The following is a 16,247-nucleotide window of genomic DNA, read 5'->3' as shown; positions in this document are numbered from 1 at the left end:
ACAGGTTCGGTGGGAACCATCCTTCGCTTCCTTCAGGAGTCCCTTGAAGATTTTCTTATTTGCACAGGCGTAAAAGCCCTCCCCATCTTTTAAGTGTGAGGCCTGATGATCTGACTGCAAAAGAAAGAAACCTATTCCTTTATATTTAATTGTACAGGGGTCTTATGGAATTGATTGAGAGCTTAGCCTTTTACAATACCCAGTGAATAAGAAACGTTCCTGACAATCAATCAATGATAGGATAATCACTCTTTATTCCCCTTCTCCCCCCCCCCTTCCCCATCCTTCATTGTTACCTCTTTCTTTCAGGAGAAGAGGGTTCAGAAGCCAAAAATCTTTATAGACGCCACTTTTAAATTAAGCAGAAAATAGACATTGACATATTTGTTAATCTCACCTGGATCATTACCGGGGCTGGCTCGACAACACAAGGGTGGCAGACGGTCTGGAATACATGAGTGTTTGCTTCCTTAACAACTGCTGCTGTCCTGCAAAAAAAAGGGGGGGATTCTTTAAAAAAAGCAATAGAAAACAGAAAAGAAGGCAGCACATTACTGTATTTAAAAATAATTATGGCACTAGGAGTAGCCTTCCCACACCTGATTCCTAGTGTAGTAGTAAAAGTCGTTGAGGTGCGCTTGGCTTATGTTAGAAGAATGCAGCAGCACAACATGAAAATGTAATGCTGCAATTATGAAGCATGTGCATCTCACACGCTGTCAACTCCAGCGCATTTGTGTGCAGAGGTCAGTGTTGTATATTTGCACACTTTAGAATAGGTCCTGGTTCTGGGGGCTGCCTTAACCCCCCCCCCCCCGCTTTCCCTGTCTTGCATCTGATCAAACCTTTCTTTCCTCTGCTCTGGTTTCCCCCCCTGCTTGTGACATGCATCTTCCAGGGAAGGGCCATGGGTCAGTGGCAGAGTATCTGCTTGGCATGCAGAAGGCCCCAGGTTCAACCCCTGGCTGAGAGAGAGCCCTGCCTGAAACCCCAGAGAGCCACTGTCAGTCAGTGTCAGCAGTACTGCTCTATTTGGTCCAATAGGCTGACTTGGTCGAAGGGACCTTCCTAGTGTCCCGGTGACTCCAGTTAAGATCTCCTGTTTCTCCCCCCACCTCCATCATGCTCTGGCTTAAACAATTGACAGCTAGTGATGGATGAGCAATCTCCAGCTCGCCCCACAATGAACTTGGTTTCATAACCCCCCACCCACCCCAGAAAAATCTGTGAAAGAGCCTCTGTCTGTCTGTCTGTCTGTCTGTGCTTTCCCCAAGAAGGTTTGGGGATTTTCCTTTAGTTTTATTCAAACGTAGATGTCGGAACCATCATCAACACGTGTTCCTGGGCCGCAGTGTGGTTACCAGTGCTAGTACAATAAAATAAAACGTTTCTTAAAAACAGTAGATAAGTTGCCCACATGTCAACAAAGTGGGCCCCTGGCGAGGCTGCTTGGAGAGAGGATTTCAGATACAAGGTGCCACCACTGAAAAGTCTGTAGTTGGCTCCTGCCTTATATTTTATGGTGGAAGGCATCCAGAGGAGAGCTAGGGAGGTGGTCCTCAGCTCACTTTTCCAGTTCCCACTCTCTGCTCTCCAACCAAGCCTTTGTGAGTGGCGGGGTGGGGGTGGGGGGTAGGACTGGTGATAGGGAGGGGTTGCCATAGACAGGAGAAGTGCAGTAGGCCTCATCCTTCAGCCATCAGTGACTCTTGGCATGTCCACAAGGCCTAATAGTAATTGCATTATATTGTTATTTAATGTTGTTGTTGGAGACATATAGCTAGCTGTGCGTTACCTAAGAGGTCTTCAAACGACTTACATTTAAAACCATAACCTTAAATATATTGCACCATAGAAAATGTATAAAAAACCATACCAACACTTTTATGCAGCATGCAAAAATCGACCCCTTCCCCCAGTTACAGCCATAGGACGCTTTGACAGCACACTGACAGTAGTACAGAATTGGCTCAATCCACCAAGGGCCATGCAGGGGAATGATAAGTCTTTACCTGTCACTGAATGGATGCTAATGATGGTGCTAGGCAGAACTCTCTGGGGTGTTTCAGAGATGGGGAGCCACCACTGAAAAGGCCCTCTCCCTTTTCATCGTCCTCCCTGTCTTCCTCAGAGAAGGGGCCTAGAGAAAGGTCTCAGGGCCTTTCCTGTTGTTAATGAGACCTCCCTGAGGGACAGGCAGGGATAACTGGCTGGTAGCAAACTTGGCATGAGCCAGGCTCAATCTGAAGGGGCAGAGGGTTACTCTGAGGTTCTGAAATGACATGTATAGGGAGCAGGCGGCCTTCCCCCTCAGCGCCAAGCTGCACGTGACACTTGTCACGTGTTTTCTCCCTGTGTTGCTAATTTAAATAGTGTGGTGGGCCAATTGCATGCACACATGTGTGTATGGTTAAGCCTTTGTGTGCCCACTGTGGTTCCAGTTGGAACTGTCCTCCCCAAAGACCTGCTGTTTGCAATGGGAAGAAACAGGATGGCTATTCTTGCTTTCTCCAGCATGGCCCCCAAGAGAAATAGCTCCAGTGCACAGGCCAGCTCAGCTTCTGTTCGGCTTCATTCCAAGGTGCACATACAATGTTAAATGCAAATTCCAGCATTAGATTCCAGCCATAGTCGAGTGTGGCTAAGCTTATTAAAATCCTCATTGGATCAAAGGGCGCACAGTGACTGACTCAATCAGCACCCTGCTTTGAGCTGTCCGTGGTGCTAGCTCTGAGTGGGCCTTGTAGCCAAGCGCATTGCAGTCAGCTGCCCATACAGCTGCCTTTATGGGTCATCATTCATTCATGTTGCACTGAGCATAGCGCTGTTTCTAAACTGGCCCTGTATTTCTGATTTTTAAAAATAATTTATAGACCAGTTAAAAACAATTGCACATATGAAAACAGTTAAAAGTAGTTCTGATACAGATGCAGCGTGAGATGGAACAAATCAACTGAATGCATGACATTCAGATCCCAGTTTGATTGGAGGTTACTTAACCCGTTGGGTTCTTTTGATGGGGCTGGGTAGATATTGGTCCAGTCCGGAAATGCAGCCCTAATCTCCTGAAAGCAGGGGTGGGCAGTCTGTGCCTCTCCAGGTGTTGCTTGATGAGGCAGGTGGGAGTTCCACCACATCTGGAGCTTATATAACTCAGCAACAGGGTCAGAATGAAGCAGTCAGGATTGGCTAACAGGGATGGATGTGTGCTTCTTTCTTGTCCCACACAGATCCTTGTGCTTCGCCCAAGAATGCTGTTCTCTGTCCCTCCAACTCATTTCATCTCCTTATCCTCTGTCCTTCAAATCCTCCCCCGCAACCCTGCTCTGTAGCTTGGAAATTCAAAATCTAGATCTTGGAAGCACCATAGATTATGGCATATGAAGCTGTGATCTCTGTAGATTTGCATGCATTTTATAAATGCAGTCTGCTCTCTCGCTCTGTGTGATTGACTCTGCTCCGATTCTGTATCAGAACTATTGGGTTGGATTGCAGGACACTGAAGTGGCCAAGGATATAATGGTGTGAAAATGAGGGGCTCTCTGGGCTCTTGGGGCCTTCTGCCTATTTTTCTCCAGGGCCTTGGGACATCTACAGTGTCTCAGTATCTTCTGTGCTTTTCTCCTTCTGTGCCTTGGGATCTCTGAGGTCTTGAGCTCGCTTATTCGCCTGTGAGGGAACCCGAATAAATACTTGTTTCTAAGCTGTAGGGGTGGAGGAGCTGAGAGTGGTTTTTTTTGTTCCCTGTGGCTTGTTCCTTCTGCTTCCTTCTCTCTCTCTTCTCCCCTGCGGTCTCTGACAGGTATCCTTTTTTGTTGTTGTTGTTTGATTTCAGGCACCCCGGAGCTAAGCCCAGCTGAGCGGAAGGAACTGGAGACCAAGCTGAAGGAACGGGAGGAATTCCTAATTCCCATTTACCATCAGGTAGCAGTGCAGTTTGCTGACTTGCACGACACGCCCGGCCGGATGCAGGAGAAGGGTGTCATTACGGTAAGTACGATGAATCCTTTTCTTGCTGCTGCTGTCAAAAGCTCCAGCGTGCACAGACATCCTTTGAATGGTCACTAAGGAGGTCCTCACAGCCCCAAATTTCAAAGAAACAGGGGTGGGTGGGGGAGCCGTGGCCAGCCGTGGTTTATACTAACCATGTGGCATTAATATTAAAATTTTGGAAAGGCAAAGAGAGTTTCAAGATATTATCCCTAGCAACGCTTAGGAAACAGTCTGCAATCTAGAGGGAGCAGGGACACAAATCCCTTTGGCATCAGATGTGAACATGAATATAGCAAGTTGTCTGATACCACTGGTCCACAAAGTGCCCTCCCTGTGGAACGCCCTCCCGTCAGATGTCATAGAGATATTATGCAACCTTCTATAGAATCTGACGGCAGCCCTGGGAAGCTTTCAATGTGTGCTGTTCTGTTGTGTTTCTGTATATTCTGTAGGGAGCTGCCCAGAGTGAATGAGGCAACCCACTCAGATGGGTGGGGTACAAAAAATTATTATTATTCTTGCCTACATTGACTGGCATTGACTGTCCAGGGTTACAGACAGGGGACATTCCCATTGGGGATTGAACCCAGGACCTTCTCTCTCTCAGGTCATATTTCATAGAATCGTAGAACTGAAGAGTTGGTAGAGGCCACAAGGTTCCTCTAGTCCAACCCCCTGCAATGCAGGAATATTTTGCCTAACATGAGGTTTGAACCCACGACTTTTGAGATCAAGAGTCTCATGCTCTGCCAATGCAGTTGGGGCCCCACATCTGTCATCACAATGACCTGTCTGTGACTTTACCTACTCCATACCTGCTGGAGGGCAGGGAGGTATGTCTTGCCTAAGCAGACTCATGGGCCAAATGGGGAGGCCTGGTGGTCTAAGTTAGGCCCATGGACCAGAGGTTCCCCCTCTCTTAGCTTAGTGTGGGGGGGGGGGGTTCACCGAACTCTAGCCCAATGGTTGCCATTAATTTGATTTTGAATTGATTTTAGAATGAGTTGATTTTAGAATGCATTTTAATTAATTTTATGTGAATTGTGTTGCTTTTGTTGTTGTTGGCCGCTCTGAGCCCAGCTTTGGCTGGGGAGGGCGTGATATAAATAATAAAATAATAAAAATAATAAAAATTATTATTATTATTATTATTATTATTATTATTATATTTGCCACGTGCATTGCAACTCATCACCTCGCCCCCCCCCCCTGCTCTATGCACACAGGATATTCTAGAGTGGAAAACATCCCGCACTTTCTTTTACTGGAGGCTCCGGCGCCTTCTCCTTGAGGACCTGGTCAAGAAGAAAATCCATGATGCCAACCCAGAACTGACAGATGGCCAGATCCAAGCCATGCTAAGACGCTGGTTTGTGGAAGTTGAGGGCACGGTCAAGGTAAATAAGAACGCATACCTTTTTCTGGCTTGCATCCAGACCACATTTTGAAGGTCTTGCCTTTACAGTCCTCTTTCATGGCTATAAAGTGAATGTGTGGGGTCAAAGCCCGGCAGATTCCTAGAAGCTGATGTTGGGGTGATGGGGAGCTGTGTAGAATTTCCAGTGGTCTGCAGACAAGGGGAAATCTCCTTTCTCTGCCCCCTCACCAAGTCAGAATAAGTTTATGCAAAATAGGCAGGTTGAGTTAGGTGATGTGATTTGCATCTGTTACATGTTTGGGAGAGTTGTTTGTCTCTTGGTCTGCTCCCTGTGCAATGTGGACACCTCTTTACGATATCGTAACCAAATTCTGTGTGGCGGTTCCTGAAATGAAGGAGCAGGGTTTTGAATCAAGATGGCAGGCTGAACCTTTCAAAAGTGAGCAGATTTGAACCACTGATTTAAAGAACACCCTTATTTCATTTCGGGGAAGGAGGTCTTTGAATTCCTGAGAAACACCAGGTGTTTCTGGTACAAAGCAAAAGAATTCAGCTGGTCCACAAGGCAGAATTTGGTGGACTCAATCCAGGTTAGACCTCATTCTTCCCAAGAAACGTGTCTGGGATGCAGGCAGGGGTGGAGCACTTCCCCAAACAAAAAACTCCATTTCTCTCCACATGGAAAACAAAGATGTGGGGTGGGAGAGTTCTGTGGTAGACATCTTCAGTCTGGTTTGTGCCTCATTTTGCCCAGCGAGTAGATTCTAAAGGTACAGAGGGATCTTCTATCACAGTTCAGCTTTTCTGCCAAGAACCGACACATTAGATGCTTAGGAGCATTTTCCTTGAAGCGATTGAATTTTGGAAGGCCTCACTCATCCGGCTCTACTACTGTACTTATGTACTTTCTGCCTCTTTCCAAAAGGAACGTCTTAATGTTCCTTCTGTTTATTTTAACCTGTCCAAGAGAGCGTCTTGTGTTCACTTCTCTCTGCCCCCACATCACAAACCTCATTCTCTGATTTCAACCTTGGTCATATTTTATGCTGGACAGTCTCTACAGCTGCTGCTCCTTTGTCAGAGACGTGCTGTTACGCCCTTCCTGTTCTGTGACTTGAAGGGCAGTTGAGATACATAGATTCATATCTCCTCTGAAGTGCTCTGGGGCGCTGGAAGAGAAAAATATATTTGGGGAAGGGGGAAATCACACACACACACACCCCTCTGGAGGGCTCCAAGCGTTTGAAGGTAGTGTATGAGCATATTTCTCTCTCTTTTTTTTAAGAAAAAAAAAAGCCAGGCATCTAGTTAGCTAATACATTACACCAATCAAGGAGAGTTATCTTAAGCCACAATTAATCTGCTCCCTGGCATATGTTGATAGGAGAGCATCATGCTGTTTCTTAATTAAAGGCAAACGGATTAAAAATGATTAATAAGAGTATTAAATATTCGCCTAAACTAAAAGTGTTGGGATTCTCGCGCAAATCCTGGCTTTACCCAGGTCTGCAAAGTGGCAGGCATTTGCAGTGTGGATAGGAGGTGGCGGTGCTGGGATGGGATGGGAAGTGGTGGGAGAGGGAGGGAGGAATTTCTTCCTCATTGGCTTGTGAACACATTGATTTGTATGCAGGGGAGCATCGCTGTTGCGTCTGGGGGTCGGAGCAGCCGGCTGTGGCTGCAGGTTTAAAATAAGAATAATTGCAAATAACGTGGCAACCGTCGCAATTTTATTATTTCCTGCCATCGCAGGATTTTAATAGATTTCGTCAGGAGACTCCTGAACAAGAAGTTTACACCTTGGGTTAAAATTTTGCCGCCTGATTTAATTGATTATTGGAGCTGAGGTTACATGGAGGTATCCATGCCCTCACCTTTCCGTCTGCCAAATTTGATGGGGGGGGGGGAGAGAAACTTGAGGTTGGGTCATTCACACAAGCAGATAGTTTGCCTTTTCTAGATAAAAAACCTGTAGCTCTTTCTCATAGAAGACAGCAAGCAACTGACACAAGCAACGTTCTGCAGAATACATCTGAAGGATGCATCAAAATCAGTGCCAACCCAATCCTTTAAATCTCAGCCTTCCATAATACTGATTGGGTTTGAACTTGTATGTTTTTGCAGCTCTTGTGGCAATGTTCTAGATTCCTAGAATACAACCTTTAAATAACCGACAGTAGCTTTGGTTAGTTCCAAGTATCTCAAAAATGAGATGAGATGTATCTCAAAAATGAGAAAAAGTCCTTACTTATATTTGCTTTTAAAAGAATATGCAAATTAATATAGGTCAGCTGATCACCAACCACCACAAAATTAGTTGGTTGTCAGACCCCATTATAATTGATTTATGCAATATTTTCAAATGTGGCATGTATTTGGTAATCTGTGTTACCTTTTAAAAAATTATTTACACTTAACCTGCTTGCTTTTGCACTATCAAGCCACTCAAGGTGGCTCATAGCCAGCAGGTAAAAAAAAAAAAGCACAATGCAGTATTGTAAAGCATTATAAAATAACAGGACTGAGCCAAAATAGAGCAGGGCATTTTTTGCAACAATTTTTAACCTGTGCAAAAAATAAAAAGGTAACACACAGACATACCCTTGGCATTTTTGGGGAGGTGGTTACAAAGAGGGGTGAACATGAAGCTGCTCCCCCAATTTCCATTCAGACAGCAACAGCATCTAGCCCCTCCCTTTAACCTTGTGAAGCCTGTGGTTATGCTTCATACTCCGTAACAGGCACAGGCAAACTCGGTCCTCCAGATGTTTTGGGACTACAACTCCCATCATCCCTGACCACTGGTCCTGTTGGCTACGGATGATGGGAGTTGTAGTCCCAAAACATCTGGAGGGCCGAGTTTGCCTATGCCTGCTCTATAAGCCTGTGCTGATGATCTAGTAGAGCGCATCTGCCTTGCATGCATGCAGAAGGTCCTAGGCTCGTTCCCCAGAATCTCCTGGTAGAGCTTGGAGAAACTACTGCCTGAAACTCTGGGGAGCCGCTGCCAGCCAGTGTAGGCAACACTGAGATAGATGGACCAATGATCTGACCCAGTGTAAGGCAGCTTCCTCTGTTTGTCATACTCCATCCCTCTCCCTGACACCGTTCTGGGCGCTGGTGCCACCACTGAAAAGGTCCTGTCCTTGGAGCAGGAATGGGGGGAACCACAGAACCTCCAGGGGAGACAGTGTGGCATAGTGGTTAGAGTGATGGATTGGGACCTGGGAGACCAGGGTCCAAATCCCCACTCAGCCCATAAGGCTCACTGAGTGACCTTGGAGTCAGTCATTCACTCTTGGCCTAACCTATCATGCAGGGTTGTTGTGAGGGAAGAGAAATATGTACTCCGTCTTGAGCTCCCTTGGAGGAAAGGTGGGATCTAAGTGTCATGAGCAGATCAAACAGACAGATGTAGCTGGACTCTAGATCGCATCAGCCCCAGCCTGAAGGGACAGTGGTGAGGAATTGTAGTCGTTCAACATCTGGGTCTGCCTTGGAGGGTAATTTCGTTGCCTGTAGGGTTGGCACCCAGAAGAGTGCTGATGGTCATAATATTCTTTATGAGAAGACCCTACCTAAAGTATCCTAAGCTCACTGAGTGATTGGCTATAGGTGAGCAGGAAGAGAGAGAAATTGTGTATGTGCTCTGTGCCAGACATGTGGCCAGCTGAGCTTTTCAGAGCCAGAGGAATTTTCCAGGATCAGTGCAGTGCAGTATTTAAATCAAGACCTTCCCAGGGAATGCTGTTCAAGAGCCTCCACATTAGCCTTCCTAATAACCCTGCCAGAGGGTCACCCATTGTTCCTAGTTAGGGGAAGCTGAGGCTGAGAGATGATTTTAATTCAACTTGCCAAGGCTCTCTCTACAGCTTGTTAGGAAAAGCACCCTCAGTTGTCAGAGCCTTGCTTGTAATTTTGGGAGCAGTGAAAATCAAGATCTCTCCATCTCTCCCTCAATATAAATACTGCGGTTGGTCCAAGAATCACCCCGGCCAGCCCTGTATTGGTGCCATGAGGTTTCATCATACATTTAGAGCTATTGTAACCACCAAAAAAAGAGGGTTGCACATAATTAAAGCCAAGATAGTTCCCTGCTTACAGGCTTACAATCTAAAAGTCATGACACAAAAGGAAAAAGGGACAGGGAGGGAGGAGCAGGCACCAATTCTTAATGTTAGCAGTTCTTAGTTATACCGTCCAGCCATTATTACCTGAATTTTCTAAAGCAGCAGCTTTGCAAGAGATCAGGCAAAAAATTATTTAAATGGAGAACCTGGGATCGCTCAGGTGCTGAGCATTTACTTAACCACTCAACTGTGGCTTCTCTCTCTCTCCCTCTCTTTTTAATGATGCTTCCAACCATCATAGCAGAGAAATGTTTCAATAGCAATCTAATTCTGAAACAAAGCATGGGGTCTGCTCTAAAAAAATGCATTCCTTGTCCCCACCCCAAACTTGGATTTGTTTTTTGAGATCCATATATAAAAGCGTTTCCCTTTTATATTATGGATAATTTATTTTTCTATTTTTGCAGTGTACAATGCATTTACAACTTGTGGGCCGTACTGTCGTTGGACTCCTGAGAATTTCTGTTGCTTATTTAAAAAAGAATGCAGAATAATAGAACCCTCATGGCCATATTAATTTGTTTTAAATCTGCCAAATACAAGACGTCTGATGAGAAAAACCCAAGTTCATTATGGTTGGGCTGGGCCTCTTTTTTTTTAGCTGTATGCTTGAGGATGACAGGGGCGGGGGGGAATTATTTTACTCGCTACGTTTCCCGATAGCCAAGGAATTAAGAGCTAAATGTGTAACTCGGCTCCTAATGCTCTTTGCGTTTTGTTACGGCTTCTAGCTAAGCGACTAAAACCATTACACACAACCCGGGGTGGTGGTATAATCCCAACCGCTGTAGCATTTGGCATACGCCATATTAAAGTATATGGCTAAAGTGGTCCTTGTGGTTCCCCCTTTTTCTCTTTGCCTTTTGGCTGTGATTCACGAGTGAAGAAGAGCAGGACTCTTAAGGCTCATTTTGACATCCCCGTGGCCAAAAGGGAGTGAGGCTCAAGCCTGTGTGAGGTTTTGGGGTTTTTTTGCTCGTTTGTTTGCCTCCTGGCCATGGGCTTGCCCCTCCAAGGAGCGCACCAGCTGTTTGCAGCCCTTAGACCGCCGAGATACTTCATCTCTGATTTTTTTTGACACGATGCCTATTAAATCATGATGCGGAATTCATTGTCATTCCGACTTTGACTTGGTTAGCGATATAACTGAGAAGGATAGTGCACCTTTAAATGATGAGCTTTTGTGTTTAATTACCCAAATAAAATGACATAAATATGAATGAGTGCTAATGGTGGTACTTGGGGTTTTTTTCTCTCTCTCCTCCGGAAACCATTAACGATTCTTAAATGATTTGTAAAGAAAATGAGAGGCAGAGGGAAGCTAGGAGAGAAGGCTATTAGGCTTCTAACACACTCCTGAATGATTATGTAGTCAACTACCTAGCAAATACTGAGCTAAATGATCTTGCCTCCTCCCTTCATAATTTTTTTTTTAAAAATTGCTGCTGAGGTTTTTGTCGTGGTTGACCTCTCTTGTAATCGTCATTGCTTCTAAAATAGGGGGTTAGGTTTCCTTGACTGGTTTTACAAGCAGGAGGCACAGAATTCTACTTCATTGTTTTTCTTTAAAAAAATAAAATTCCCATTTCTTGCTTGCTTGCAGTACTAATGAGGACTAGTAACTTGCTTACCATAAAGCTGCATTTTGGAGGGCAAAGCAGAAATGACTGGATATTGCTGCTTTAGTATAGTTGAAGCTTCTTAACTTTCCCTACATGTGCGATATTAATTTTTCAAGCTGGCATACTGGTGGGGCTGTGGTGCCCATCCTCAGAGGAGGCAGCCTGTTGTGTCTCTGCATGATTATGTGCTCTGTTCCCCCTTCTAACCAGCCTCCCTTGAGAGCAGATAATACTGCTGCATCGGTCACTCCCACTAGAAAGAGGCATCCCTCTGAGGAGGTCTGTGCATAACAGGGACTCATGCAGAAAGAGAGGATAAGCCCAGCGGAGGAGAAATGCTTTTCCTCAGAGTAGCTCACGTTCCATCGCTTTCTGTGGGGCTGCTGCATGGTGGAGCAGGCACTGCTCACACACCTTTTCCATACCATCCGCACCATGTCTCAAAATGCCAGCCTGTAACTTCTTTGACATTCCGTCTGGATTTTCTCTTACTGCTGAAAATCCATTAAGAACCACCAACCTGTTATAGATCTGCGATTGTGCCTAGTGTGGAAGCTCATTAGCACATTTTTGGGTGGTTTGTCACGTGTGAGAGAAGACATTTCAGTGGACATTTCTGTATTGCTACAGCCTTACTTCCCGTTGCTGCTTGCCTGGGTAATAATAATAATAATAATAATAATAATAATAATAATAAATTTTATTTATATCCCGCCCTCCCCAGCCGAAGCCGGGCTCAGGGCGGCTAACAACACTAAAATAGTGCAACATTATAAAAACATCATAAGAATTAATTAAAATCAAAATTGATGGCAACCATAAACTAAAGTATTGTAAAGATTGCCAAAGGAGGGAGTCAGGCTGTGCCCTAACCAAAGGCCTGGTGGAACAGCTCTGTCTTGCAGGCCCTGCGGAAAGATGTCAAGTCCTGCAGGGCCCTTGTCTCTTGTGACAGAGCGTTCCACCAGGTTGGAGCCGCAGCCGAAAAAGCCCTGGCTCTAGTTGAGGCCAGCCTAACCTCTCTGTGGCCTGGGACCTTCAAGATGTTTTTATTTGAGGACCGTAAGTTCCTCTTTGGGGCATACCAGGAGAGGCGGTCCCGTAGATACGAGGGTCCTAGGCCGTATAGGGTACAATTAGGGCGTTTTGTTTCTGGCGCCCCCAACACTAAAAGTTTTCCTGTTTCCACTAATTTTTGCAGGCAGCAAATCGACCACTGAGCTGCAGCTTTTCCCTCTGGTCAGTGATAGCCAAAGTGGTGCTCTTCAGCATTTTTTCAACTCCAGCTCCCATCGTCCTCAGCCCACAGGGATGATGGGTGTTGTAGTCCAGCCACCTTGGCTACCCCAGCTCTGATTCATGCTAAGTGGTTCTTGCTTGCCTAATTAAATGTCGGTGGAGAACAGCAGGCAGGGACAGAAACCTAAGAAGCTGCCTTACACCAAGGCAGGCCACTGGTCCATCTAGCTCAGTACTGTGTACACTGACTGGCAGCAGCTTTCCAGGGTTTCTGGAAGGAATCTTTCTCAGCTATACCTGGAGATGCTATTGGGAATTGAAACTGGGGCCTTCTGCATGCAAAGCATGTCTGGTACCACTGAGCCAGTGTCTTTGTCCTGAAAAGAAAGCAAGATTCTAGTCCTCTTGATTCTAAACATAGTGTTTTTAAACCTATCTAAGGAAGCTGCCTTGTTAGTGTACAGTATATGTATGCAGCAGCAGCTAACTTTAGTTAAATGTTTCCTTGGAGCACACCTTTAGTTGAAATATATTCAGCCTGAGACTTGGTTAAAAAAAAGAAAAGAAAGAAAGCTTAGGTTTATTAAAGGAAATATATTATTGACAGGAAAGTGTTCTATAGTCTTAGCTGGAGGGAAAAAACCATGCTTTGTTCTCAGTAGATACATCCAAGATGCCCATGTTCTTGATGTCCAGAAAACATGTGAGGAGGAAGAGGAATTCATAAACAGGATGCAACTTAAGATGGACCAATCTAAGCATCAAAGGATAGGGATAAGTTAGCATAAAAGTTAAAGGTACAGGGATAGGCTAGGAATTGGGAGGCCCCTTACTCTGTCTGTCTAAAACTTCCAACAAGGCTGATGATCCATCTAGCTCAGGATAGTCCAAACTGATTGCGGCAGTAGGGTGTGCAGTTTATTTTTTTGCAAATTTGTTCAGCAAGGGATCTTAAAAATATGTCTTTGGGTGTGAGGAATTCAAATGTATTATTGTTGTGATTGGACAACATTTAGCTTAGCAAGTCTATGTTTGATGAAAAAGCACATCAAGTGCATTTGAAAAACTAAAGAATTTTAATTCTGCCTTCTGAAAATGTCAGGTACTGCTTAATAATAATAATAATAATAATAATAATAATAATTTGTATACCACTCTATACTTGTAGGTCTCAGAATTGTTTGCAACATATAGTTACAATATAAAACATACAAAATACATAGTAAAAATAATTAAAACAGTTAACAATACTAATACCAAAAAAAAATACATTCCCCAAACAAAAGCCCCTAAACAGTACCCCGGCCCACAAATACAAAATACATAATAAGATATAATATTTAAAAATAATTTAAAAGAATCCCATCCCCTAAATAAAACAACACACCCAGGTTAAAACCTCATCCCTGTTAAAAACATAATTTTAGCACAAGGAGGCTAGCCCATGCCCTTATCCCACACTCCCAAAGTGCTATCAATTACTATTAATAATTGCTAGTCAGGTTAACTATTGTGCTTATAATAATACTAATAGTAATATATAACTGTTTGGCGACCATTTTTAATGATTCTATGCAATTTTACACACATTTTCCTTACCAAGCTAAATGAAATTCTATCAATGCAACCAAAATATCTTTTGAATTCCCAAGTCATGTTTTTGAATTTGGAATTTGAAAACTGGAAAAATCCATCACGCCCGACTGCGGCAGCTCTCTCCTGTTTCAGGCAGAGCGCCTTCCTTTCTCAGCCCTGCCTGGGGGATGCTACAGATGGAATCTGGGACTTTTGGAAGGTGCTCCACCCCCCAAGCTGGTCTTCAAGACCCCCTTATTGCCACTGACTTGGGCCGGCTAAGCAAACAAGGCCTGTTTTCTCCCCTCTTGGCAGGCGTACTTGTGGGATAACAACAAAGACCTGGTGGAGTGGCTGGAGAAGCAGCTGACGGAGGAAGACGGTGCCCGCTCGGTGGTGGATGAAAACATCAAATACATCTCTCGGGACTACATCCTCAAGCAGATACGGAGGTAAGGGGGCAACTGGAAAGGGGACATTGGCCGGCTCTGGAGGAGAGCGCCACATTCTGTACAAATGGCCTGGTTCACACACTACAGTAAGCCAAACTCTGGTTTACTGCAGGGACGGGGAACCTTTTTGAGTCTGAGGGCCATGTTCCCTCCTGGTCAACTTTTCATCAGTGTTGGGTGGGGCCAGAGGCAAAAGCTTGCAGAGCAATGGACGCAAACCTTTGCAGGGTGAGCTAGTTTCTAGACATGCTCCTCTCTCTCTCTCCCATCCAGGCAATTGGGAGGCATCATCAAGGCAAGAAACCCCAAGCAGGGTTCAGAAGCAGGGCCAGCGAGAATTTGGCCCCCCAGGCCTGAGATTTACCAGGGGTGTGCAGGGAGCTTTTAGCAGTTTTGCTGCTCCCTCTTGTCAAGCTGGTTTAGTGTGGTTCAAAACCAGGCTTGTGGTTAAACTCCTCCCTAACCACGAATTGTAGCCAAGGACAGAGCCATGGGGAGGGAGGGAGGGAGACCCATGCAGAACAAAGCTCTGAGTCTCAGTAAGCCATAATAATAATAATTTTTATTATTTATACCCCACCCATCTGGCTGGGTTTCCCCAGCCACTCTGGCCGGCTCCCAACAGAATATTAAATACACGATAAAACATCAAACAATAAAAACTTCCCTAAACAGGGTTGCCTTCTGGTGTCTTCTAAAAGTCAGATAGTTGTCTATTTCCTTGACATCTGACGGGAGGGTGTTCCACAGGCGGGCGCCACTACCGAGAAGGCCCTATGGCTGGTTCCCTGTAACCTCGCTTCTCTCAGTAGAAGACCTTTGGGGGACCTCAGTGTCTGGGCTGAAAGATGGGTTATGATTCCCAAGCACACCTGGCAGATGTGGGATCTTTCCTGTGTCGTTCTGAGACTTGTAACTCCACCAGCAAGCAGGCCTTGTATCTTACCATACATGAAAGCCCTGCAGGCAAAGGTTTGGGCATTTTGGCTCAATATGTGACCCCCAAAGCATCCTGGCCTTCCTAAGATTTCTTGTCTCCCTTCCCACCTTTGCTAGCCAGTCTTACTGACACCTCACAGCCCCAACGTCAGTGTGAGGATTCCTTCTTCTCAAGGAAAACAGGAACTCTTGGGGTTGTTGTTTTAATCATTCCTGCCAAGCCAGCTATCTCAGCAGGAACTTGTGAAACTGCCTTATATAGATTTTTCCACCTTGCTCAGTACTGTATACACTGACAGGCAGCGGCTCCCCAAAGTTTCCTGCTGGATTCAGACTCCACTAGCCCTATCTGGAGATGCCATTGTGGCTTGGACCTGGGACTGCCTGCCTGCAAAGCAGATGCTTTGCCCCTGAGCTGCAGCCCTTTCCGCACCGAATGCTCTCTCCCCAGGGAGGCCTGCCTGGTGCCAGACTTGCCCTTGTTTCAGCACCAGGCAAAGAGCTTTTTGTTTTAGTGCCAAGTGATATTACATTGTTGAATCTATTATTTTTATCATGGTTTTTGTGTTTGTGTGTGTGTATATAAAGTTTGTAAATTGCTTTGGGGCTTTTTAAAAAGTGTGAAACAATGTACAAATTGAAGAAACCTAACCTAACATTCCCTTTAATCCCTCATCACATCTTACCAGCTGAGCCACTTGGCTAAGCAATACTTTGTTGGCGGTTTTTAATGTTTAAAAAATGCAACGTTTTGAGTTTCCCAAGGTGACTTACAATTTACAGGCTAACCAGGAAAAAAACCCTCATTTATGTATTTGATTCCAAGGGAAAGGAGATTGTTAGCCGCTTTGAGACTCCTTAAAGGGAGTGAAAGGCGGGATATCAAATCCAAACTCTTCTTCTTCTTCTTATGAGTTGC

At 45.0% G+C, this 16,247-nt stretch overlaps 1 protein-coding gene across 6 annotated transcripts in view; it reads left to right on the top strand.

Moving 5' to 3' along the window:
• ACACA (acetyl-CoA carboxylase alpha) overlaps positions 1 to 16,247 on the top strand; it is a 194,265-nt gene that overhangs the window by 172,880 nt on the left and 5,138 nt on the right. For all 6 annotated transcript variants that reach the window (XM_082200776.1, XM_082200774.1, XM_082200775.1 and 3 more), the window contains 3 exons: positions 3,836 to 3,990; positions 5,220 to 5,390; positions 14,253 to 14,389. In XM_082200776.1, the coding sequence (XP_082056902.1) occupies positions 3,836 to 3,990; positions 5,220 to 5,390; positions 14,253 to 14,389 (463 nt within the window). The remainder of the gene's footprint in view (positions 1 to 3,835; positions 3,991 to 5,219; positions 5,391 to 14,252; positions 14,390 to 16,247) is intronic.

The sequence above is a fragment of the Podarcis vaucheri genome (genome assembly GCF_965113315.1).
Source record: "Podarcis vaucheri genome assembly, chromosome: 15".
NCBI lineage: Eukaryota > Metazoa > Chordata > Lepidosauria > Squamata > Lacertidae > Podarcis > Podarcis vaucheri.
Note: the sequence above shows the minus strand (reverse complement) of the source record. Positions and strands in the feature narration are given on the sequence as shown.